Here is a 26,156-nt window from a genome sequence, read left to right on the forward strand (position 1 = left end):
ATTTACATAACATTTTCAAGAACGTTGTAGTTTCATTGACAGGATTCCGAGATACGATTTTTAATCATTTTTTGCAAAATACCGAAACCCATGTAGTGTTTTGTTATCATGGAAATCCGTTGTTTAATATTTTGAATGTGTCTATAAAGTTTTTCAGAATAATCCAATAACTTATATTATTAATTCCTCCAAACTGCCATTTCAAGTCTTTTCCTGTTCTAAGATTCTTTTTTCATTTGTTTGTACGTCGTTCAACTCGCAAATCGTTGCAAAATTCTCAATCTCGTGCAAAAGATAACTTATCAAACCAGCCTAGTCCCGTCAGATAGCACAGCACAATCCTTTCCATTTCATCCCGTTCCCACCCCCTCTTAAAAGCAACACAGCTGAGCGCAAAAAAAATATCCGCAGATCTAACGGGAAATTCGCACCCGTGGCCAACACCACCCAAACGGAACGAAGCACCGAAAAGTTAAAACCACAAAAAATCAAACTCAAACGATGACCTCCTTTTCAGGGGGGGTCTGTTAAACCCATCTCGTTTTGTGGGTCCCGCTCTCTTTCTCTTTACCTCCGCGTACTGGTGCGACAGGCCAAACTCCCGCAGGGCCTCCGAAAGGTCGTGGATGTCGATGCGGCCGTTGCCATCACGGTCGAGCTTGTTGAAGATCTTCTCCAGCCGCTCCTCGTCCACTGCCGGAAGCTCGGGCAGATAGTGCACATGGGGGTACGGTTCCACCGACGAATTGGCCTCCGTGGTGGCCGGAACAGGGGAGGGAGAAGATGCTGAGGAGGAGACACCAGAGGAGCTCCCCTTCACGTTGACCATTGTACGGGGGACGACGACGGGGGCTCGATCCCGGATCTTCCGAAGCTGCTTTCTCTAACACAAGCTCTCTTGCTTCTTCTTCGAATTCGACGGAACTGGCCGTGCTGAGTCACCAACTTGGCCCCTCAGACGAGGATTGTCTCACGTTTTTTCGTCGCGCACACACAAAGCAAAAAAAAGGAGTGAAGAATTTTCTGCACACTTTCGAGAACTTTCAACTTAAAAACCTAATCCTTTCGAAACGGACCAATTCCACCTCACTTCATCCGTAGAACCGCAAAATTTCCCGAAATTCCTTCGAATTGCCACGCGAGTCGATAAAACGAGGAGAAAATTTTCACCAGCAAAAAACGCAGGCGTTTTTTCTTTTCTTCCTCCACCTCACCACGGAACGCGAAACGCACGAACTGCGACGGAACTTTCGACGGCGACCGCGAACAAGAAACTACTGACGAAAAAGTGGCCCCGCGAGCAAGCGTCGTCGTTTTTGAGTTTTTGGGGAGTGAAACTGTCATGACATTTGTGGTGGGGTTGCGAAAGAGTGCAGAATGAGTCAGAAGGCTGATAGTACAGTGAACGCTCGATTGTTTGATTCTTTGATGCATAAAAAAATAATTACACATTGGTAACCGACTGTTTGGTCTCGATTGTTGTCAATTTCGAACTTCTAAATCCGTTTTTAATTTGACACCCCTATTACAATTTCCATGTATATAAAAAATTACCAAACAAAGGTCAAGAATGCGATCACGAAAAGATTTTGTGATTTTGCAGCTGAAAAGGAAGATAAACATTAAGGGTCGTTTGACGCGCGGTTCTAGTTTGCACTTTTTTGCGAAAATATGTAATAATTTCTAGAATAATTTGCTATTTCTAATGTTGATGATGATAAACGTTTAAATAATGTTGTATTCGATATGCTAGGCCGAATTACAAAAGCAAAATATTGAAAGGCCAAAAAATCAAAGGAGCCTTGACTGATGGTAGAGTTTCTTGAAATAATTCGTTAGCACGAGGACCCCGTGACGCGGTGGTTAGCGGCTTCGGCTGCCGATCCCTCATGTGTGCTAAGGGGCCCGGGTTCGATTCCCGCCCATCTCCTCTGGGTGTTCTGTGTTTGTCCCGTTAGTTAGTAAATTCAGTCTGAAAAGACGGTGTGATCGGTTGATCAACATCAGTTTAACATTCCCACTCGTGTTTAGTGTTTGACGAAGAACTTCGTCTTAGGGTTCTACACGGGGTAGCAAACCAAAATTTCGCGAAGCAAAATGAAACACCGAAGAATGAAACGACTGCCCGAAGGAAAAAACCCTACCAAAAGTTATTAGCACTTAAATGTTATGTATACACTTTTTAGAGGCTGGATCTCAGATATTTCGATGAAAATTATGTCGATGTCCAATATGCAATACGTCGTTGGTTAGGTAGACCTTTCAAATGAGCTTAAAACATTGGAGATCTGAAAGCCCTATCAAAAGCAATTTTAAGACTCATTTCGACTTGTGGTCTGGTCAAAATAATTGTAAATTATTTATACCATTTTTGACAGGTATGTTGATGTAGCGATCCATTTGCCCAGTTGTTCCAATAAGTGTATTTGGATTCCCAAAAGATTGAAGTTCTAACAATCCTATCAAAAGAAATGAGTAATGATGGTCAAATTATTTTACATTTTTAAGGAGGAAGATGCTGTTTTGGCTAAATGTTATCCTAGCGATAACTTTTTTGTGACAAGACTTTGTAAAAAGATATTGCAGATTGCAGCGATTTTTAGACAATCGTGCAACTTGTGGAAAGATCTATACAAAAGTTCACACGTATGTTACGGAAATTGCTTTCCGCATAATTGATCGACGCCACCAACATCGTCAGCACAGCCGACAACAGTAACCCAAACTGCCAACAAAGCTAAACTTCGTTTACCTCGCCGCGATTAAAGCAAGTATAGATCGATTTATGCTCAAAAGCAAAACCTCAGTACCTCATGTGTGAGGCTCTGAGGGACTTTTCGATTACAATAAAATCAGAACATTAAGACAGTCAAACTCACCACTTTGGAGTAATCAATTAAGAGAAACCACCCTTTCATAATGGGACCTTTATAACTCGTATACATAGGAATGATTACATGGGTAGACCGACGACACGACAAGACACTCGCTGCAAAAACCTTAGTCAAAAGTGGTTCTACCGTGAATCCCGTGAAATGACCGTGAATTGTCAAAGTCACGGTAAATTGAGAGACCCCTTGGTTTTTCCGCAAAATCAACTTTATTCGCAACACTGCTTGGATGTAAATATTTACTTTTGCTAATTTGTTTGTGTTTGGCTTCATTTTGTCCGTAAACATTAAAGAAATTTTCAAAGATCGGGAACCTCTTCTGGCCATCACGATGACCCATTCAGCCGGAACCAAGAGTCATCTGATCAAACTGCTGGACCGAGTTTTCCACTAGCCGCTCCGGGCCCGCACAGTGGCGAGTGCCAGTCATCCTGCAACGCTACTGAGCCAGGGAGGGGAAGAACCGGAACAAAAAACCACGCTGGCACCCGTGGCATAAACAGTATCGGCTTCAGGTGGACCGTGCCCTGTCCCAGCTTGATGGGATGATGGGGCTACAATTGAACAGGCGCATCCTCTGCTGCTTCCCAATCCCTGCTAACACGTACGGCCTCGATCCGGCAGTGCTCCACCTCAGAAGCCGGAACTTTACAAAACCTTTGTAAAGCTGGTCAGCGATTCGATAATTACAGCTCCAACCATCCGACAAGGGCAGGCCCGTGATACGCTGCCGTAACCGGCGGTGCCAGAGAGAGGTTCGTTGGCAAATTCTGCAGTATTCCCGGAACAGAAATTCTGCCGAAAAGGGAGCCATAGAGTGCGTGGATTTCGGCGATTTATGCCGTGTCGATGTTTCTGAGTTTTATTGAGGTTTTGAAGAACGGGGTAGGCTTAATGGTAAGACGGATACAGCAGCATCCGCGTTGTCGGGGGCGTTAATAACGGATTGCAGCGTGAACCTTTCGCCGGCCTCGAGTCGAATCAATCGAACATTGGGAGGAAGATGGGTGGTGGCATGAGTTGAGATTCGCTGACGCATAGGAGCACGCTGAACTCATTTCTTTTTTTTCCGTAGGTCTCATGTTCTAGCGTGAGTCTCACCCGTAGTCTAGACGCCGGAAAAGCCGGTTGCAGCCAACATTTTGATTGTTATGACGAGGGAGGATAATGGCACCTAAGTTGAACCGTTTCCCATGATCAACACGACGACAACTCAACCGATGCAAAATCTGTGAGGATGTTGATCTGTACGTGTGCACTAATCGATAGTTCCGACGACCTAGGATCATTCCTTGAACTTCGTATACTGTTACTGCCTAGGTACCCCACAGGAGTGCCTCCACCTATATTTTGAACTGAATATCAGATGCCGGCAGCGCACCACAAGTCCTAACCTCCTCCAGACGGTCTGGACCGACCCTCTCTCAAACCCGTTCCCGCCGAATAGTCCAGGGGTTTGTAAGGAACCCCCGGCGGGGAAACCTCCGAGGCAAGCATTCATGCGTTGGGGCCAAAACTAAAAAGCAACGAAAGATGCTACTGTTCGGTAACTGCCAAGTCAGACTGGGGCAAAATCCAGTACCGTCAACTGGGGCGAATCGGGACACATGGGGCGAATTGGGACAGCAGTTTTAACCATGCAGGAGCACAATATTTTGATTTTTCTGGTTGGTTTCGGTTAGAACAGACCAACAAAATGTGTACTTCCATTTCCGAATTTAAACCCATAAAATGCTCTTAACAATGCTGTCCCTATTCAGACTGTAGTCCCGATTCGCCCCAGATGACGATACATCTGAAACCAATACCAACCATGCAAACACAGGCATCAACGCAGTTTGCACTCCGGTTCTTCCAATCCCCGGTCAAAACAGCACAATGTTGGCCCTAAAATGTCGAAGGCTGACCAGGACCCACCACTGGACGACCCAGCTAGTGGAAAGTGCATTCCCACACTTTGGACAGTTTGGCATAAACCGTTGGGCCGAAACTTCAAAAGCTGGCATGTTCCTTGCTGAGCCGACCCGTACCTAGATCATCATTATGGCCACCTGCACCCAGAACGTTCTGGGCGAGAAGGGTCGCTACATCCGCGAGCTGACCGCCGTCGTCCAGAAGAGATTCGGTTTCGCCCCGGCACCGTTGAGCTATACGCCGAGTCGTGCCCGGTAAGCTGCGTGGTCAGCGTGCCAAGTCGATGAAGTACATCGACGACTGATGATCCATTCCGGAGATCCTTGCAATGTGTACGTCGACACGGCCATCTGCCACGTCCTGCTGCGAAAGGGAGTATTGGGCGTCAAGGTCAAGACTATGCTGCTGTGGGGTCCGAACGTCAAGATCGGCCCAAATAAACCGCTGTCGGACAACGTTTCGATTGTGGAGCCCAATGACGAGACCATGTTCAACACGCCCGCAGCGAACCCAAGAACAAGCGGTCGCCGCTGGAGTTAGGAGCCGGTGGAACCGTCGTCGATGTACCCCCCCCTCCCCCCCCCCAGCACGCGCGGTTAATCTAACATCCTTGCAAACAGAAGAATTTGGATATTTTTTTTAAAGTCATCCGATTGCAGGGTTGAAAATTGCTGAAAAAGAATTTTATAGCATATGGTCCCACGAGTTTTTGTCCCTCTTGGCACATATGGTTGCCTTGCCCCACATTCCCCTACAACATTTTTAAAAATAGTAAAAATCCCCTGAAGCTTTGTTTCGTGATCAACAACCCAACTCTAATAACCCTTAAAACGCCCTCCCTAAAACATCCTTGGCCGCTCGCAGTGCCTGCTTCATCTCCGACGGGGTACTTTTACCCACAAATGTCTGCACAACAGCCTCGCTAACCCTTAAGAAAACATTCGTACACTTCTCCTGCCCAATAGTGACCGGCACCATCGCTCGCTGTTTCGCCAAATCCACCTCCTTCGTGATACCCAGCAGCTTCGTAATGTCCACGTCCACGTTGTCCGACTCGACGTTACTTTCAAAGCGCAGGTTGTTCAGCGCCTAATCGTGGCCACGATACGCCTTAATATAGTCGGGCAGGGCGGAAAGCTTCGTGATCAACGTGTGGTACACTTGGTCGTACATCTGCTGAGTGGTTCCTTCGAAAAAGCGACCACCAACGGTCAGGAAGAGCGTGTCCCCGATGAAGATGACCTTATCTTCCGGGGTCTCGATGTAGTAGCACGGTGTGGAGATGCAACTGGCCCATGCGCTCGTCGTTACAACCGTAGATAGACAGCTTGTAAACGAGGGATCCGCCTGGTAGAGCTTCTACAGGGCAGCATTGCCTCCGGCGTGGTTCCAGTGGTGGTGCGTCGTCAGGATCCTCGCCGTTCGGCGCAAGCAGCCTTTCCGTCGGCACGGACGTCGTACTGTAAGCAAGTCACTTCTAATCTCGTTGTACGGTCCGGAAGGCCAACTTCCGCAAGACCTCTCACCCACCTCTGTATCATTTTCACAACCCGTTAGATAATTTCTTCTCTGTTCGTTTGTCGCGATCACCATCATACAGCCTAATCGAGATTCGCGGTTCCCAGTGGTGGTTGTGCTCGCTGGCCAGCTTGTGAGGAATCGGCGACGAGAACACGGAAGAACGGTGTGATCCGCGTGATTCCGCATTCCAAGATTTTTCAATCATTTCAAACATCTGACATTTCGAAATGACATTTCTAAACGTCAAAATCAGAAGGGTTGCCAAAGTCAATCATTTTTTTCAAATTTTTCGTTTTGACGTTTCCAGTTCCAAAGGAAACGGAGGGGTAAGCCGATTTGGTGCCCACTTTTTGGAAGCGAGTGGCTTGTCGTGTCGTCGGGTAGACCATGCCTACGTCACGACTGTCATCCACATATAAAACGAGTGAAGCGTGGAGTGAAGTCAAAATCGAACCAAGTTTTTGGCGCGTGACTTTTGAAAATGTCGTATGCGCATCGAACATTATTAACAAAAATAAAAACTTTTTTGAGCAACTCTCTATACAAAATCGGCCGATTTCGACCATTTTTATTTTTTGTATTTTTTTATTTGACTCAAACTTTGTGGGGGCCTTCCCTATGACCAAATAAGCTATTTTGCGTCATTGGTTCACCCATACAAGTCTCCATACAATTTTGGCTGCTGTCCATACAAAAATGGTATGTAAATATTCAAACAGCTGTAACTTTTGAGTGAATTTTCTGATCAATTTGGTGTCTTCGGCAAAGTTGTAGGTATTGTTGAGAAAAAAATAGGTACACGGAAAAAAAATTTGCAGATTTTTTAATCCACTTTTTTTTTCACTAAAACTCAATTTCCCAAAACAATCAAACAATCTGCCGCCGAGTTATGAATTTTTGAAAAAATAGTGATTTTTGGAAAAAATCGAAGTTTTATGCAAAAACAAGTTGGACATTATTTTTTAATGCAAAATTGAATTTGCAATCGAAAATACTTTACAGATTTTTTGATTAAAGGGCTCTATTTTCAAGATGTAGCCACCGAAAGATTGATTTTAGCAAAATATTTGCAGTTATTCGATTTTTAAAAATATTTTTTTTAATGTTCAAAAAATTTGCTATAAAATTGTCTAAGAGACATTGAATGGGCATAATATTCAATGTTTGGCCCTTTTAAAATGTTAGTCTTGATTTTAAAAAAATTCATAATATTTTTTTCGAAAAGATCGGAAAATTTCACGAATGTTTCATGTATTAACATTGAAAATCGGAACATTAGTTGCTGAGATATCGTCATTAGAAAATGGTGGGTTGTTTTAGTGATATTTAGAAAACATCAATTTTCGAGTTTCTTTTTCTTAAAGCGGTTCTATCTCAGCAACCCGAGGTCCAATCTTTAATGTCTCTTAGACAATTTTATAGCAAATTTTCTGAACATTTGTAAAAATCGAAAAACTGCAAATATTTCGCTAAAATCAATCTTTCGGTGGCTATATCTTGAAAACAGAGCCTTTTATCAAAAAATCTGTAGAGTACTTTTCGATTGCAAATTCAATTTTGCATTGAAAAATAATGTCAAACTTGTTTTTGCATGAAACTTCGATTTTTTCCAAAAATCATTATTTTTTCAAAAAATCATAACTTGGCGGCAGATTGTTTGACCATGTTTCTCTATGGCTCAAAAGTTGCGGATTTTTGTCCCCTAAAACATATCAAAAAATCTCGAAAATCAAAAAATACGTATTTTGGGAAATTGAGTTTTAGTGAAAAAAAAAGTGGATTAAAAAATCTGCAAATTTTTTTTCCGTGTACCTATTTTTTTCTCAAAAGTCCTCAACAATACCTACAACTTTGCCGAAGACATCAAAATGATCAGAAAATTCACTCAAAAGTTACAGCTGTTTGAATATGTACATACCATTTTTGTATGGACAGCAGCCAAAATTGTATGGAGACTTGTATGGGTGAACCAATGACGCAAAATAGCTTATTTGGTCAGAGGGAAGGCCCCCACAAAGTTTGAGCCAAATCAAAAAATACAAATAAAATCCATTTCCGGTTTTGGTAGAGAATTGCTCTTTTACTTTTTTTTTCTTTTTTAACACTTAATCTCACGGGACAACTAGGGGAACAGAATTTAATTCCGTCAAGCACCTAATGTTGGCATATTAGCACTGTGGTGTTCAGTGACAGCTAGTTTAAAGCATTTTTGACTGAAATTTAATAAGTATTCAATTCATTTTAAACCAACGGTCTTCCTGACTAATTGAATTTTATTTTAAGGTAACTGAAGCTTATAAGATTTTTAGTTTAGTTTAGTGAGTTTGGTTGTATTGTATCGTCAATTAGAACTTTTATTTATTGATCTAAAAAATTTTAAATGTGGAAAAAATTAAGTGAATAATTGTAATTATCTCGCAAATATATGCGAAAGATAAAAAAACCGGCAAAAAATAACTTGGGAACAAAATTTATGTATTTATTTCATACGACCTTTTCAAAAACCACACGTTAACAATATTGACAGCGCTCCTGGCGTCTCTTCAGGAAATTGCATGCGTGTCAGATCCCTGGGGTAGACGCATCTGTTTTGGATCTACCTTGTTGAAGGTGATTCTTGACATCTTTCCGGATCGATTGCAACAAAAATCATTGAAATCGGTTGAGTTTTCGCCGAGATTCAACCGGTCGAAGTTGCATTTCCAACTATTTTGACCCCCTTGGTGCTTCGCGTAAGTTTTAACCCCGTTGGTGCTACACTAGGTGCTACAAGTGTTAAGTAACGTTTTTTTGTTCAATTCAACTGGGGTGAATCGGAACTACAGTCAGATTAGGACAGCAGTTTTAGAGCAAATCAGAAAACGATGACCTGTTTTTGTTGTTCCGTGTCTGTTATCGCGAAAATTCTTTCCTCGCTTATTTTGATTTAGGACAAATTAGTTAATTTCAAAGTTTTTTTCATTTTTTCTCACCGTGCTCAATGTTGCCACAAGCTGTTCGGAACACTTTCCGAACCCCTTCTGCTTGCGAGAAAACAGTCATGGCAACCTTGCGCAAATGACAACCCTGAGCCTCTCTTTGACAGCAATTTGTTTACCTCCTGCACGAAAAATAATCCGAGTGCATTCGATTCCACGAACGCAGTTCTTGTTTTCTGCCGAGTTTTTATCCTCAAAATGACTTTTATTTAAGTTTTTAAGTGTAATTTCCACTTCGGTTTGAAGTGGACAGTTTCGATAGTGAATAAAATAATCAGCAATGACGACACCGACGAGTCGAACGAGCAGTGAGGTTGTTTACATTGGAAATAGTGGCGGTGGAACTAAACCGGAATTGGGCGGCGGTAACCGGCGCAACACTTCCAGTCCCGATGAGGACCGCAAGGAGGTCAAGATTCTGTTCTTCGACCTGACCTATTACAACACGACGACCCAGTTCCTGCTGTGCTGCGCCGGAGTTTTCGTGCTCTATCTACTCTATGGGTACATGCAGGAGCTGATTTTTACGCTGGACGGATTCAAACCTTACGGATGGTTCCTGACGCTGGTCCAGTTTGCGTACTACACAGGATTCGGGTACATTGAGCGATCGGTGGAAAGCGTCAAAGTCCCGCGATGCATTCCGATGAAGACGTACATCCTGCTGGCGTTCCTGACCCTCGGAACGATGGGACTGTCCAACTCCAGCCTCGGGTACCTCAACTACCCGACCCAGGTCATCTTCAAGTGCTGCAAGCTGGTCCCCGTGCTCATCGGCAGCATCCTTATCCAGGGCAAGAAGCACGGTCCGTTGGATTTCTTCGCTGCGATTGCGATGTGCGTCGGGTTGACGCTGTTTACGCTGGCCGATTCGCAGGTTTCGCCGGCGTTCAACCCGTTCGGGGTGTTGCTCATTTCGTTGGCGCTGCTGTGCGATGCAGCCATTGGGAACGTGCAGGAGAAGGCGATGCGCGAGCACAAAGCGCCAAACAACGAGGTGGTCATCTATTCGTACGGGATTGGATTTGTGTATTTGAGTGTGATTATGCTGCTCACCGGGAATCTGTTTGATGGATTTGCGTTCTGTTTAAAGGTAAGATTATAGAATGATTTGAAAACTAAACTACTAAATCAACATAAATATTGCCTTTTCAAAATTTTGAATATCCATTATTCAAGGCAAAACAAAATGTTGTTTTTTGAACCTTTTAAAAAACTAAGAGTTTTAGATATTGTGTACATTCATAAGCTAATTAATTGTCACTTTGAACATCAAAGATATTTTGGAGATGTAGAGAAAACCTCGCTCCGGAACACGGTCTAAAATTTTATGTAAAGTACATACTTTTTAATTGGAAATTAAAAAATCAAAAAAAAATCTTTTTTTTGAAAATCAAGTGCCAAACGAATGTTGACCAACTTGGCATTTTTTTTTTTTCATGTAAAAAAATAAAAATGGGTTTTTTTCATATTTTTTTTTTGCCAAAATTGTATGAAAACTTGTATGGACAAAACAATGTTCCAAAAAAAATTCTTCTTTGGTCATAGAAAAGTTACACATAAAAAAAATCAAATCATTTACTTTCACGACCCCCAGGTCTTTTGTGGTATCTATTGCCAGTTTCTGCTCGACGACTCCTACACTTGGAATGACTTGCGTCTTCATCCGATGGAAGGTCCGGAAATATATATCATAACTTGAACAGGGTTGCCAGATACAGACTTGCTTGGAAAGTCTCTTGATTACCTTTCCAATAAAAGGTCGGTGTATAAAGCTCGATATATGGGACCCTAAACCAAGTCGAAGAATCATTAGCTATTTTGTTGGTCACGTACACACACATTTGTTCAGTTTTCGATTCTGAGTCGACATGTATAAATGAAAGTGGGTCTACGAACTTCATATGAGCTCGTTTTTCGAGCAGGATTATAGCCTTACCTCAGCGAAGAAGACAAAAAACCAGGCTTCACTGAACACCAAGATCTGGTGCGCCGTGGTGCGGTTTTCGTGTCACTCTAGAACCCAAACCGAGCTGTTTATTGTCACACCATAGCAACTGTACCGAAAGCACCTTGGTACACCACCGGTGCACCCAAACTGTATTCCAAGGATGCAACTCAACATATGGTTGATCCAAGTAAACCGGAGGCGATATTGTTTTGATTGAGGTTTGTCAGCCATCTTTCACAACTTCGGGATGGCGTGGCGGTTGTTGCCTCCGTCTTTTAACCACGAGTTTTCTGGTTCAATCCTGAGTACAAATATTTTTGAGGATTTTTTTTTTCAATATTTGCTGTCAAAATTACTGATTATATACATTTTTAAAGTAACTTCTTCGAACCTGCGACGCTTTAGTCAAAGAGTTAGAAAATTTAATGGATTTTTGTAATGTAATAGAGAAAACGTTCTATATTATGCAGGCAGGTTTATGTGAAAATGCCTTTTTCAGGATTATATGCACGAGAAGTTAAAGTTTATATTTCATGACACTACGAAATTGTATTCCTAACGATTTATTCTAAACAAATAAAAAACATTCAAAAAATAAAATAATAACTGTCGAGATTCGAACCAAGAACCTTTAAAATACTAATGCACTGTCTTTGACAACCACACCATTACGAACTGTTGAGTTCGGTTGGTTTGCTAGGCATCAAGAGTTCCAAACTTCTCCGATGTGGTAGGCGCAGAAACCATGTCAGTTTTGTGTACCCGATCCACACCGCCGTCACACCAAACTTCGGTTTCGGTGCACCGATCAAGCTACCGAGCTGTGTCGGGTTTGGGTCGTGACGAGAAATGGTGCGCATAGAAAAACCGGTATCATAGCAAACCGTTGTCGCACCCGTCAAAAGGTAAGTCTGCAAAAAACGAAAAAAACACACACATTTTTTTACCTTGTGAAAAAGTAATCTAGAACGAATCTAACAAAATAAACAAATGAACAAAAGAGCGTTGTGTGTGTGTGTGTGTGGTCCAATCCAATAGGGGAGAAAATCGTGACGTCAGAAATGAACTCAAATCACTCAAAGTTCATTTTGTGAGTGACTTTAACATTTTGGCCTAGTTTGACAGCTACCTCGTTCCCAGGTTTTCTGTGGGAGAGAAAAGGAGGCGAATACTTTATGAAAATCATACCTGTCAAAATTCCTAGCCTCAAAATTTTGTCGCGAGTTGCTTTTCTCCTCTATACCCGCTAACCGGTAGCGATATTATGGGAAAGTATAGTTTGTATCAGACTTTGTATATGCCGAATGCTGATACAACTTATCTCAGTCCCGGGTATTAGGTGGTGATAGCCCTCGCGCTGCTTCCAACGACCCGTTTCAGAATGACAGAGCTCCTTGCGGTCCAATTCCGAGGTCGCTGGGCATTGTTCGGCCCCGCCTAAACATAGAAGCAAGCATCTGAAGGAAACTCGATCTATATTTAGACTTCCAATCCCCTCAGGCAAATCAGGGATCAGCGCGTATTTAATATGAGAAGATAACATGTTTCAACACTACGGTTCATTTCACTGCTAGAGTGTAAAAACATTCTGATGGCCGACTGCTTAGCAGTCCCAGACCACCAATCCAAAGGCGTGAGTTCGAATCCCGCCTGATTCATTTTCGTTTTTTTGTTCATATTCAAAGTTCAAATTCCTGATAACAAATTTCAAAGGTACCGACCGGGATTTGATCCCTGAACCTTCTGCTTGTGAGGCAGAAGCCGTAACCATTAAGCCACAGAGCCGGTTATAAACAAATGAACAAAACAGCGTTCATATTAAATAAAAAAGGATATGCAGTTGAAATTAGCAGATGTACGTTTGGGAACTAAGGAAATCAACAGACGCAAGATTAAAGAAACTACGAAATTGAGAGAGGAACAGACGTAATAAAATAAACAAACAAAGTGACAAAAGAAAAATCGAAATTAAGGAATTGAACAAAAAAAAAATATGTAAGAAAAAACAAAAGAATTTAAGAATTTAGGTTGTAAACCAAAAATAAAGGCAGAAATAAGGTGAAAATTAAGTAAATCAAATGAAAGGGCAAACAAACTAAGCAAATATACAAAACAGTATAAAAATGACAGAAGAATAAAAGAATGAACGAAGAAACAGAAGTGCAAATGGAATACAGTGAAACCTCTTTATACGCAATGCGTTACGTTTTTCTTATTTGTCAATTTTTCTGGAACGGCGCAACATATTTGCAATGTTTTAAAAGCAATTTGTAGGTTTTGTTAAGATCTACAAAACGCATTTTGAAGCTTGTAAAAATATTGTATGGTTTAAGACAGGGGTGCTCAAAGTTTTTGCATGTCGGGCCAAATTTGAAACTCAAATTATCTTGCGGGCCAAATGTACAATATAGTTAATTTAAAAAAAAATAATTTCGTTATTTTAATTTAAATGACTAAAAATTACATCAAAAAGTTAAAGTTTATTGAAATTTATGTTATATTTTGAAAAATTTTGCTATTTGAAAATAATACAAAACAAAAAATACAGTTTAAATCAGTTTTATTGTTTTAATAGTTCTGGTATAAAATGAGAATAAGTTGAATGTGCTTGTGTATTTATGGAAATTGCATGTATTCTATTGAAAATAGTGAAATAAAATCTGATAAAAATGTGTTTATCTTTAAATTAAGTGTAATAAATGAAAAATCGTTGCAAAATTACTGTCCAACTTTTAGTCCTCTGAAAATATTTAAAAAAAAATTATGAGCGCAAAATAAATGCAAAAACATTTGTAAAAATTGAAATTATATGCCAGAATTTCAACAATTAACATTCAATATTAACGAAAAAAATGTGAGGTGCATTGCCGAACATTTTGAAAGACAGCATCCTCATTCCTTCGATTTCATCAATAATTTGTCTGCCTGAATCAGATCGTAGCCAAGCATTCGATTCGTTATTCGTTATCCAACTTTTATGAGTTTGAATCCCAAGGTTGAAAAATGATTCTATGTACAAAGTAAGTCAGATTTGAACGTTTCATAAATCATTTCCGGAAATGTTTGATGAATGTTTTCTTGAATTTCACTAAATATTTTCGCTCACATTGTAACAATAATATAATATTTGTATCGTATAAAGAGGATCACAATATGGATAAACTATTAGTTTTGGATCAACATTACATAAAAAGGTTTTGAATAAACATTCATTTAAAAAATATATAAATAAATCATTATGGATGTACCCCATTTGGCATAATGGACGTTTGGCATAATTATTACCACCTTTTTTTGTTTTATTAGTATTTATCATTTAATAATTAATAAACATTATTTTTTTATATTACTTTTAAAGATAATGATTTTTTTTTAATCAAGTATCGCTGTATATTTTCCCTAGAAGTAAATTAACCCCTTCCCGCCCAGAGTAAAATCGAGATTTTTTACGTTTCTCTAAATCAGTGTTTCTCAACCATTTGTATTCTATTCCCCCCTTGGCTTATTTGCAAGAACTTTATTCCCCCCCCCCCTTCCCCACTTTATTTTGAAGTTATTGGTTTCAATGCAGAAATATAATCACAAATTTGAGATGTTTACAAAATGATTCCAATTATCATAACAAATTGAAGCGTAAACTACTAAGTAAACTAAAGAACAGACAATGTGTGTGTGTGGTCCAATCCAAATCCGGTAGCGAAATTATGGGAAAGTATAATTTGTATCAGACTGTGTACATGCCGAATGCTGGTACAGCTTATCTCAGTCCCGGGTATTAGGTGGTGATAGCCCTCGCGCTGCTTCCAACGACCCATTTCAGAATGACAGAGCTCCTTGCGGTCCAATTCCGAGGTCGCTGGGCATTGTTCGGCCCGGATCTGGTACGTTTCGCCGAATGTCGTTTCGCCGACGGTCATTTCGCCGAATGTCGTTTCGCCGAATGGTACGTTTCGCCGAAAGCCATTTCGCCGAATGGACGTTTCGCCGAATTGAATAAAAAATATTTTTTTTTACAATTTATGCTATTTGTTCGCTGCAGTGCCATCTTGTAATTCACTCATACAAACTTGAGAAGGAGTGGCATGATAATAATATAATAATTTAAAAAGTAAAGAACGTCTCATGTTTCAAAGAATGCAAAAACTCACAGAAATAATACAAATAATTTGCTTAAAAAATGAAGAATGCAAAAACTATCAGAAATTTTTCTAAATATTATGCTAAAAATAAAAAAAAAACTGCTCATGTTTGAATGCTTGCAAAACCTAACAAAAATTATAGAAATAATATGCTTAAAAAACTAAATATACATAAACTCACCGAAATAATTGAAAAATATGCCAAAAATATAGAATGCAAAAACTAACAGCAATTTTGCAAAATGTTGTGCTAAAAACCAAAAGAATTGCTCATGTTTGAAAACTCCCAAAAATTGTATAAAAAAATTGCTTGAAAAACAAAGAATGCAAAAACAAACAGATATAATCTAAATAATAAGCAGCCAATTAAAAGAACTGCTCATGTTTGAAAGAATGCAAAAACTCATAAAAATTATACAAATAATTTGCTTAAAAAACACAGATTGCAAAAACTTACAGAAATTTTTCAAAATGATATGCAAAAAATCAAAAGAACAGCTAATGTTTGAAAGAATGCGAAACCTACCAAAAATTATAGAAATAATATGCTTAAAAAAACTAATAATGCATAAACTCATCGAAATATTTGAAAAGTATGCCAAAAATATAGAATGCAAAAACTAACAGCAATTTTGCAAAGTGTGCTGAAACCAAAAGAACTGCTCATGTTTGAAAGAATGCAAAAACTCTCAAAAATTAAAAAAAAAAATCGCTTGAAAACAAAGAATGCAAAACAAACAGAAATAATCTAAATAATAAGCAGCCAATTAAAAGAACTGCTCATGTTTGAAAGAATGCAAAAACTCACAGAAATAATTTAAAAAAATATGCTTAAATACAAAGAATGCAAAAACTAACAAAAAAATTCCAAAATGTTATGCTAAAAATCAAAAGAACTGCTCATGTTTGAAAGAATGCAAAAACTCACAAAAATTATACAAATAATTTGCTTAAAAAACAAAGAAAGCAAAAACAAACAGAAATAATCAAAATTATAAGCAGAAAATAAAAAAAAACTGTTCAAGTTTGAAAGAATGCAAAAATTCTCAGAAATTATTTGAAAAATATGCTCAGTAAAGAATGCAAAAACAACCGGCATTTTTCCAAAATGTTATGCTGAAAATCAAAAGAACTCCTCATGTTGGAAAGAATACAAAAACATACAAAAATTATACAAATAATATGCTTAAAAAACAAAGAATGCAAAAACTAACAGAAATTTATCAAAATTATAAGCAGAAAATTAAAAGAACTGTTCATGGTTAACAGAGCGCAAAAACTCACAGAAATAATTCAAATGTTATATTAAAACAAGAATGCAAAAAACTAATAGAAATTTATGCAAAAACTCACAGAAATGATTGAAAATTGTTTGCTATAATTAAATAACTGCTTATATTTGAAAGAATGCAAAAACTCGCACAATGTTTTTCAACTAGATTATTTTTTAAGCGATTGTTTATGCATGTTATAATGCATAAACTTATAAAAATAACATACTCAGAAACAAAAATATATTTTTTTAAATATTGCAAAATCACCTTTTAGGAACATTATACTTTTTCTAAATATTTTAATACAATTTGTGTCCATTTTATATATTTATTTTACGAATATTTGTCAATTCGGCGAAACGTCCCATTCGGCGAAACGTCCCATGCGGCGAAACGACATTCGGCGAAATGACCTTCGGCGAAATGACCGTTGGCGAAACGACATTCGGCGAAATGTCCCGCACCCGTTCGGCCCCGCCTAAACATAGAAGCAAGCATCTGAAGGAAACTCGATCTATATTTAGACTTCCAATCCCCTCAGGCAAATCAGGGATCAGCGCGTATTTAATATGAGAAGATAACATGTTTCAACACTACGGTTCATTTCACTGCTAGAGTGTAAAAACATTCTGATGGCCGACCGCTTAGCAGTCCCAGACCACCAATCCAAAGGCGTGAGTTCGAATCCCGCCTGATTCATTTTCGTTTTTTTGTTCATATTCAAAGTTCAAATTCCTGATAACAAATTTCAAAGGTACCGACCGGGATTTGATCCCTGAACCTTCTGCTTGGGAGACAGAAGCCGTAACCATTAAGCCACGGAGCCGGTTGAAAGGGACGTGGTTCTCTGTATGGCTTTTTGCGAGATGAGAGCAGATGACAACAATCATCTCAACGTTTCCACTTTACCCGGGCTAACGACCGGCAGTTCCAGTTCACGATGATTTCCCTTCCTATGTTAAAAACCACTTATGATTTTGGCACATATTCCGTTTGTCAGCGTTTCCTGTCATTACTGGCGGGAAAAATCTACGTGGAATCAGCTGTGCAGACCTCATGTATGACAGGAATGCAGGTTGAGCGACTCCCACGGGCAGTAAACTAAAGAACAGACAATGCAGGTTTTATTTTTAAAATGCGCTGTGATTTACTATGCTGTCAACTTTTATAAGAACGCAAATTTCACTTAAAGACTTCTTAAGATCAGTACATTTTTTTTTAAATTATTTGAATGAATTAAAAGTCGCAGAAATTTTTATTTTTGATATTTTGTCTTTAACTGCTCATATTTGATTAAATAAATCTAACAAAAAATATATCATGACAGTTTTAATAAACTTGTTTCTGATTATTTTCACTAAACTGCTCTTGGTTAATATGCAATTCAGTGTTCTGCTAATACTCTGATCCATTATAAAAATAATGATAAAAATGCTTGGAGTGTTTGGAATAAGACAAAAACTCACAAAAATATTACTTGAAAAAAAAACATTAATATAATATTTGAAACCACAACTTTTTCTGAAGAACTGTCCAATTATTGCTCGTCTCCAAAAAAAAAAAAAAAAAAAAAAAATACAAATGCCTGAGAAATATTGAAAAAAATAATTTTGTATTGTTCCAATAAATGTCAAACAACACTTTGAAATGGAATTTCAGGATAAAACTAATGTCGTTTTAGCTAATCAAAGAAACTGATATAGTTGCATAGAAAAGTGAAATAATGATTTATGTTTTTTTTTTTTGCAAATACGTTTAAAGACATTGAATTCCTCTTGAATCCTCATTCCCCCCCTAGAATGGCCAAATTCCCCCCCCCAGGGGGGAATTCCTCACCGGTTGAGAAACACTGCTCTAAATACTCGTAATTGGATCGACCAAATTAGATGAAATTTTAATGGTTATATGTTTACATTCTATAAAACTGCAGGTTGAGCAAGGTTGAAAAAATGCATGGTTGCAGAGAAATTTAATTTTGAAAACAAAAATTAGTGGTGCTCTGGAGTAACTGGGCTATAGAGGGTTAAAAAAATGCAATTAAGTATTTTAAAGCAATTTTCCCTTCTTTTATTTAAATATGAGGCAAAATCTCTCAAAAGTACTATTTGGCCTTTTTTCAATATTTTGCAAATAATGTTGAATACAAAAAAAAGTTGCTAAATATTTCAAAAGGAGAAAAATATTAAAAGACTTTTTTTCATATATTTTTTTCAATAAATTTATGAAAAATTACAATAGGAAAGGAAAAAAAAGTAATTAAAAGAGAAAAAAGTATCAACGTGACAAATAAAGGAAATGAAATAACACACCGCATCAAAACTGATCCGGAGCGTTTGGTATGGTATGTTCACGCATCCTTCCACCCCTGTAGATTCTGTGAAATATGATCCGTTAAGAGAATCCTCTCTGCGGTAAACACAACGTAGTAGGGCTGGCCGCTTTAATTTTTGAATTCCATTTTCGGGTGTTCTCGGATGTACTGCAATTATTTAAATTGTCAAGAAAAGTGCTTGTGGTGCTTTCATCGTACTGGCTGCGTTTTTTAGATTAGACAATAAAAACAATTTCCTCCCTCTTCCAGCACCCCGTCGAAACGTTCGGCTACGCCTTCCTGTTCAGCCTGTCCGGCTATCTGGGCATCCAGATCGTCCTGACGCTGGTGCGCACGTGCGGCGCTCCCCTAGCCGCGACCGTCACCACCGCCCGGAAGGCGGTCACGATCGCGCTGTCGTTCGTGTTCTTCAGCAAACCGTTTACGATCAAGTGAGTCTTTTAAAAAGTTTGAAAAGTTTGATTTGTAACGTGATTCTTTTTTAGCTATTTGTGGTCCGGACTGATTGTGGTGCTCGGGATTTACCTGAACGTGTACAGCAAGCGAAGCAAGCTCACCTTCGCCGACATCCGGCGGATTTGTGGACGGTTGATCCAGAGGGTGGTGCCCTCGCGGGGAGGATCCTCTTCATCTAGTACCAAAAAGTTACTGCTAGAAGTTTAAGTTGCATGACGATACTTAACTGTAAGTAAATTATTTAGACTATTCAAATTACGCAAGACAATTCCCAAAACCAACCATCAAATCATGAATTTCGGAATCTGTTTTAATGTAAATATCACAATCCAACAAAAACGCAACGCAAGTTCGATATTTTGTCAAAGTTTTCCTTTTTTATTGTTTTTTTTTTGTTTATCATACAACAAACCACTAAACATAGAATTGTTTTTTTTTCTTCACCACGTGTGTATGTCATTTTGCTTGTTTTTTACTCTGTTTTATTCTTGTCTTATACGAATAGCTTACGATTACACCACTTCATCATCGTCCTTCCTTTCTCATGTTGTTTGCGTGTCGATTTCTTTCAGTGTTTGACTCTTTAACACGCGCTCTCGTAACGTTACACTGTCAGATGTGTGAGTGTGTGACTGTTTTGTCTGTGTGTGTGTGATTTCATTTTCTTACACGCTAAAAAAGGTTTGTTCGCAACTCTTCAAAATGCGGCCTCCGTCACAAATTCTCACTGTTTTATTCGCTCTTTTTTCTGTGTGTGTATGTTTTGTTTAATTGTTTTGCTTTCTTTTTGGTGTAAGTCTGTTTGATTGCCAAAGGCCTTCACACACACGCGCACGCGCTTAAAAAGGGGACTGTTTCACTGTTATTGTTTTGCTTCTTCTTCTTGTTGGTTGTGGCTCTTTTTATTTTGTTGTTGATGTGGTTGTAGTTGTATATAAAACGCTTTTGTTTGTTTGTTGTTTGTTTAGCAGATTTCAGCTTGTAAAAATTGGGGAGTTCCGTCGCAAAGTTCGCCTCTAGCAGGAGAAGTATAGTTAAAAATTTGATTTACTTGTGTGTGTTTTGTCAATATTTTGTGTTGTGTATGGATGCGATTGTTTTTGTTTGTTTATTTTTTTCAAGGGGATGTTAAAACCGTTTTATTTTTGTTTTGTTTGTTTGTTTTTCTTTTTTCGTTATGAGAGTAACTGACTAACGTGCTGGCAGCACTGCACTGTATATCAATGTGTGAGTGTGTGTGTGTTTTGTCTGCGTGAAAGTGTGGTATTTGTTTTGTTTTATTGGCAATTGTCTTCTTTACTGGACAGAAACGATTTACTTGGTTTGCTTTTTGTTTGCATTCATTCACTAGTTTTTTTGTTTGTTCTAACGTTTTCTTATTTTCGCTTCGCTTTGCTTTCAAATTCTTTTTTGTTTTTGGTTAAAGATATAGAATAGAGAGTAAAAAGTGTGTGTGTGACTTCCTGTTTGTTGTTTACCTTTTTTCTTTCTTTTATTTCGCTGATAAATTTGCTTGCTTACTTGCTTTTTTCTTTGTTGTGTTTCCTCCTCCGCTTGCCTTTCAAAGTGAACCGAATAATGAAGGTAATAGGTAGAGTACTCTAATTAATAAGTTCAGTAAATTAATTTATATATAAATATAAATAGTCATAAAATTGTTTTTGTTTTTTTTTGTTTACTTCAGTTGCTTCGGTTACTTATCATTAATCATTAATTTAATATTTTAATGCATTATATAGCGTGTGTGTGTGTTTGTGTTTTCTATAATATATGTACTTCATACAGTTTCCCTCGCAGCGTGCTGCTTTCGTAGTGGTGAAGTGGTGTGTCTGTGTGAGTGTGTGGTGCTGCTAACGTGCTACTGCCGCGTGAGTGAGGAGAGAACAATAGAGATGTGCCATGCGGCAATGAGGAAACGAAAAGCTTGCTTTGTTTCTAAAACATCTCAGTTTTGTTGTACACAATCACTAAAACGATTAACAAATTTGCGTGCAACTTTTGCGGGGGTTTGAAAGAAAGAATTTTTTTGCGAAAATTGAAAATAGCAAGAAAAAATGGCAGTTTTTGTAGATTAAAGAATCATTCTACATGTGTTTTTAAGAGTTGTATGGACAGTGTAAATAAAGGAAATGTTAATTTTTTATGAGCAAGCCTTTTTTGTAGAAAACTAGACTTAATAGATGACACTAGAAACTATATTACAAAAGAACTGATTTTCTCTAGAAAATGACGACTAGCGATACTTTTTCCCTTTAATTTTATCAATGCTTTTGATTTGTTAAGGATAAGAAAAAATGTTTATAAAAATACATGTTGAGGGGCAGTTTCATGAAATTTTCTAATGTGATTTGAGAAATAAATACATCAATCAGGGTTTGGAAATATTTAAAATGGCATGAAAAATCAAATCTGTCAAACTGACAGAAGAAAGTTACAGAATTTTCATCGAACCAAATTCAGGAAATCATCTGACAATGTGACAAATATCAATGAACTGAGAATTCGGTGAAATCTAAATTGATAAATCGCTTACTGAAATTTCATTTGACTAAACTTAACTAAATTTAGACCGTTTCCCGAGCAAATTTTACCGGATTTTTTTTTCTGCACGGTTATTCAGCATGCCAAACTGGATTGAAATACACTTTTAGAAAGAAAGTATTTAAAAAAATAAAAATAAAATGCATTTAAAAGCGTTTTCGACCTATTTAGGCATGCTTAAAAATACGGACAAATTTGCCCGGAAAATTGTCATAATTTGACATTTTAGAAACTTTTTGTTTTGAATTAGGCTTTCTAGGCACACATATTTAATTTAGCCCGAAAATGACGAACTCGTCATAGTGCCCTGATGTAAACAATGATAAAATTCCAGAAATTTACCAACACATTCAAAGTATGTTCACATGGTAGCTGCGGATTTGTTTGCATCAGATCTGCTATCTCTTTCTAGCAAAACTTTTTTTTGTCATGCGAATTCTAGATTATTATTTTTTGACTGACCGCCCGATATTTCAGTCAACATATTTCGCAGGGACTGTGACAGCTCGAGCTCGATCATTGTCTTTTGCAAGCAGAACATAACCAAACTTTTTGACACCCTCAGCGAACGTCAAACCAGTTCAAATTGGCAAACATTTCAAATTTGTGCTAAACTGGGTGTTCTTTTTAACTGCAGAAAACGTCAAAAAACAACAACATACCAAAATGATCCAGGGTTCAGTGGATGAAGAAATCAATTTTAATTTAAAAAAAACCCTTTTCAAGTAGTTATGAAATTTCAAGTCACATTCAAAGAATTTTGTAGGGTTAAATCTAGACATATTTTTGAGAAACTTGTATTCTTCTGTTTTAATTAATACTTATTTTGCATTGAAGATCTGCTAGTCATTTTTTGTATTAGACCAGTTAGCGAGCAGCATTCTGTAATTGGGCCATGCACGTCCAAATCATGTAGTTTTAGTCAAACCCGAACGTAGTCAGAAATGGGTAAATTGGGCATTTGTGAATTTCTCTGAGAATTTTACAACCTCGCGCACTTTGATTTGAATTATGTGTTTACAAAAAGAAGCAGGTTTTTGGTACCGCTGCTTTGGTTGCTTTTACTGCCGAAAAAAAGTAAATAAAATCAATTAAATTCAAAAGTTATCATTTTATTCTTTACACTCAAAATCAGAAGTACCCCTCAAAATGATTTCTATCTACCCTTCATCTTAGTAAACCCGTCGTTACTCTTTTGCAAAAGGTTACCACCGGTAAACTTGAAAAAAAGGGTAGAAGTAACCATCAAAAAGAGTTTGTTTACCTTTTGTTGACAGATAAAGGGTAGATAGAACCCTTTTTGAAGGGTACTTCTGATTTTGAGTGTAGCACGCCTTTTATTGTTGTACACTCAAAGTCTGGGTAAATTTAACTCAGTTTTCATTGAATTCCGAGTGAAATTCACTCAGATCTGTTAGATGCCACATTTACTCATTTTTGATTAGGTTCGGTAAGAAGTTTGCGTTTACGTTACGTGCGTGTAAGACTACAGGACCCCACTTAGCAGATTTTCGTAATTTGATTGATTTGAGAAGATCAGTTCTAGAGTTTTTTTGAAATACAATAGCTTCTAGGAACTTTTCAAAAAAAAAAAAACTCAAGTTGTGTTCAAATGGTTGAAATAATCAGAGCGATTCAATTGCGATTCACTGAGTGAACAGTCCAGACTCAATTATCCGGCAGCCTTGGGAAATTTTTACTTCGGATAATCGAATCACGAAAAATAAATTGTTTTTGTTTTATTTTTCATTTTTACCCCAAAACTACTCTAAAATGATTTAGAATTTTAAAATCCAAGATGGCGGTGAAGAAATATTGAGAAAATGCATTTGCTTATTTCATAGGCAATCAACCCTTCAAAGTTGACTAAAATGGGATCGTAGAGCATTGAATGTCAGCCATTTTCCAAATTTACGTTGAAAGAAATGCTTTAAAATGTTCAAAACACAAAAGCACTGATAAAATTTCAAAGGGAAAAGAATCCTCCTTCCGCTTCCCGCAACGACGCTGATGACCTAAACCTAAAGATTTTGTATAGCTTTGGTTTGAGAAAGAGTTTGATAGAGAGAAAATTCAAAGATTTACGGAAATTCATAACGCAACATCACTCTAAATCTCGATCACAATCACGCTCACGATCACTTCTCTACACACTAGGTACTTCCCTCTAACTGCTGCTGCTGGATGAAATCAAAAACGCCACAATATGCAGAGCAATTTGCAAAGCCTGATTGGTTTTTCTTTTCGAAGAAGCGTCTCTTACCTCAAACGCTCTTTTTTTTATTACTATTCTGCGTTCACGATACTCTTAACGCACAATTACGTGATTACAATGCAACGTAATGTTTTATGACTGTGTAAAAGTGTGTTTGTGTGTCTGTTTGTCTGTGTGTGATTAACCTGACTAATTGCTACTGCTGCTGCTGCTACGAAAACTACGCGCTACTACTAGTATAATAGGACCCACCCGAAGGACGAAAAAGAGAGAGTTCTCTCTAAAAGTCTCGTTCTAGCCTGGTTGCTGCTGCCGTTTAGTCTTGCACCTCTCGATAGGGCACCTCCGAGGTGACGGTAAAGTTCTGGAAGTAATGGTTCAAGAACTCGAACGTCGGACGCTTCTCCGGTATCGCGTCCCAGCACTTGAGCATCAGCGCGTAGATGTCGTCCGGCAGGTGATGGTTCGTTGGCTTTGGCATTCGGTAGCCCCGTTCGATCTGTTCGATCACCTCGCGGCTGTGCATTCCCGGGTACGGCACCTGACCGTACGTGAACAGCTCCATCAGCAGGATGCCGTACGACCACACGTCCGACTTGATCGAGAACTTGCCGTACACGATGGCCTCCGGGGCGGTCCACTTGACCGGGAAGCGCGAACCCTGCTTCGGGCAGTACTCGTCGTCCGCTATCACCCGCGCCAACCCGAAATCACAGATCTTCGCCACGTTGTTCTCCCCAATCAGCACGTTCCGCGCGGCCAAATCCCGATGGATCAGCTGCTTCAGCTCCAGGTACTCCATCCCCGAGGCCACCTGCGCCGCAATGTAAATCAGATCCTCAAACTGCAAAAACTGCCCATCCCCCGTCCTCAGATAATCCAGCAAGCTCCCCTTCGACATGTACTCCTGCACGATGTAAATCGGTTCCTCCTTCGAGCAAACCGCATACAGCGCCACCAACCGGCTGTGGCGGAACTTTTTCATAATGGCAGCCTCCTGCAGGAACGCCGCCGTCGACATGGTGCCCTCGCGGAGCGTTTTGACCGCCACCTCGATGTTGTTGCGCCACTTGCCGTAGTACACCTCGCCAAAGTTGCCGTGGCCAAGCTTGCGGATCAGCTGGATCTCGTTGCGGTTGATCTCCCACTTGTCGCGCAGCTCCGGGCCCAGGTCCCACACCTGCGGCTGCGGCTTCGGGCACGGGCTGGACAGCACGTGGCACAGGCCGAGCGCGTTTTCTGGGGAAGAGGAAAAACATGGATTAGTTATTAAAATTTAAATTTTCTCATTTTAAAATGTTTTGATTTTTTGTGAAATTACAACGTGCAAGACCGCAAAATGTTTTTTTTCGCAAGTTTTTTTATCTTAATTAAAAAAATCTTTATCTCGTTTTGGGTCGTTGAGCTCAAAAATGATCCCAACAATGCTCAAAATCAGGGATGGAAACATCACAATAAAACCTTTTTCGCTTGCGAACTTTCTTCACCCGCGCAATAGAGAATAGGCGAAACATGCAAAAGAAAATCGCTCCCGAAGTTCTCAAAGAGAATCAATCAGTCGAAGATTTTTTGTGAATCTCAATGTTAGCACCACTTAAGGTGGTAGAAGGTGTCTTTCATTTTTTGGGAATGACTGTCAATGATGGTTCTGAATTCAGGGTCCAGAAATAGTAAATTGAAATGAAAATATATTCACGATATGTAAAATGCTTCTACAAACTACACAAAGAAAACCTATTTTTGATTGATACACTCTGAATCAAGAATTGAATCAATCTTTTTCTAAAACAAACATGGCTGCCAAATGGCCGATCGGGAATAATGCCTTCCAGAGCCATAAATTCATTAATTTCGCTTTATTTAAAATCATTGGTCATCTAAGAAAAGTGACAGGTCATTTTTAGACGTTTGACGGAACAGCTACAAGTTTAGTAGTGAATTCGG

General features: G+C 38.8%; 3 protein-coding genes and 2 pseudogenes across 9 annotated transcripts in view; 2 read left to right on the forward strand and 3 right to left on the reverse strand.

Annotated features, from left to right (window-relative positions):
- The window catches only part of LOC120429274 (calcium-binding mitochondrial carrier protein SCaMC-2), a 63,745-nt gene extending 62,472 nt beyond the window's left edge, over positions 1–1,273 (reverse strand). For 2 of the 4 annotated variants that reach the window (XM_039594494.2, XM_039594493.2), the window contains exon 1: positions 572–1,268. In XM_039594494.2, the coding sequence (XP_039450428.1) occupies positions 572–829 (258 nt within the window). In that variant the 5' untranslated portion in view covers positions 830–1,268. Of the gene's footprint in view, positions 1–571 lie in introns of all 4 variants that reach the window. The other 2 variants (XM_039594491.2, XM_039594492.1) reach the window with 2 other exon arrangements.
- Positions 1,274–4,769: 3,496 nt separating this feature from the next.
- Positions 4,770–5,345, forward strand: LOC128093483 (40S ribosomal protein S3-like; annotated as a pseudogene).
- A 285-nt stretch (positions 5,346–5,630) lies between these two features.
- LOC120429278 (hydroxyacylglutathione hydrolase, mitochondrial-like) lies at positions 5,631–6,512 on the reverse strand (annotated as a pseudogene).
- A 2,909-nt stretch (positions 6,513–9,421) lies between these two features.
- Positions 9,422–19,745, forward strand: LOC120429277 (adenosine 3'-phospho 5'-phosphosulfate transporter 2). The gene is made up of 3 exons (XM_039594501.2): positions 9,422–10,397; positions 19,250–19,431; positions 19,486–19,745. The coding sequence occupies exons 1-3, from the start codon at positions 9,585–9,587 to the stop codon at positions 19,661–19,663; spliced, it is 1,173 nt and encodes a 390-aa protein (XP_039450435.1). The 5' UTR covers positions 9,422–9,584; the 3' UTR covers positions 19,664–19,745.
- A 771-nt stretch (positions 19,746–20,516) lies between these two features.
- Positions 20,517–26,156, reverse strand: part of LOC120429275 (tyrosine-protein kinase Src64B) — a 162,447-nt gene continuing 156,807 nt past the window's right edge. For all 4 annotated transcript variants that reach the window (XM_052710384.1, XM_052710382.1, XM_052710385.1 and 1 more), the window contains exon 6: positions 20,517–25,451. In XM_052710384.1, the coding sequence (XP_052566344.1) occupies positions 24,529–25,451 (923 nt within the window). In that variant the 3' untranslated portion in view covers positions 20,517–24,528. The remainder of the gene's footprint in view (positions 25,452–26,156) is intronic.

Source organism: Culex pipiens, chromosome 3 (assembly GCF_016801865.2).
Source record: "Culex pipiens pallens isolate TS chromosome 3, TS_CPP_V2, whole genome shotgun sequence".
Lineage (NCBI taxonomy): Eukaryota > Metazoa > Arthropoda > Insecta > Diptera > Culicidae > Culex > Culex pipiens.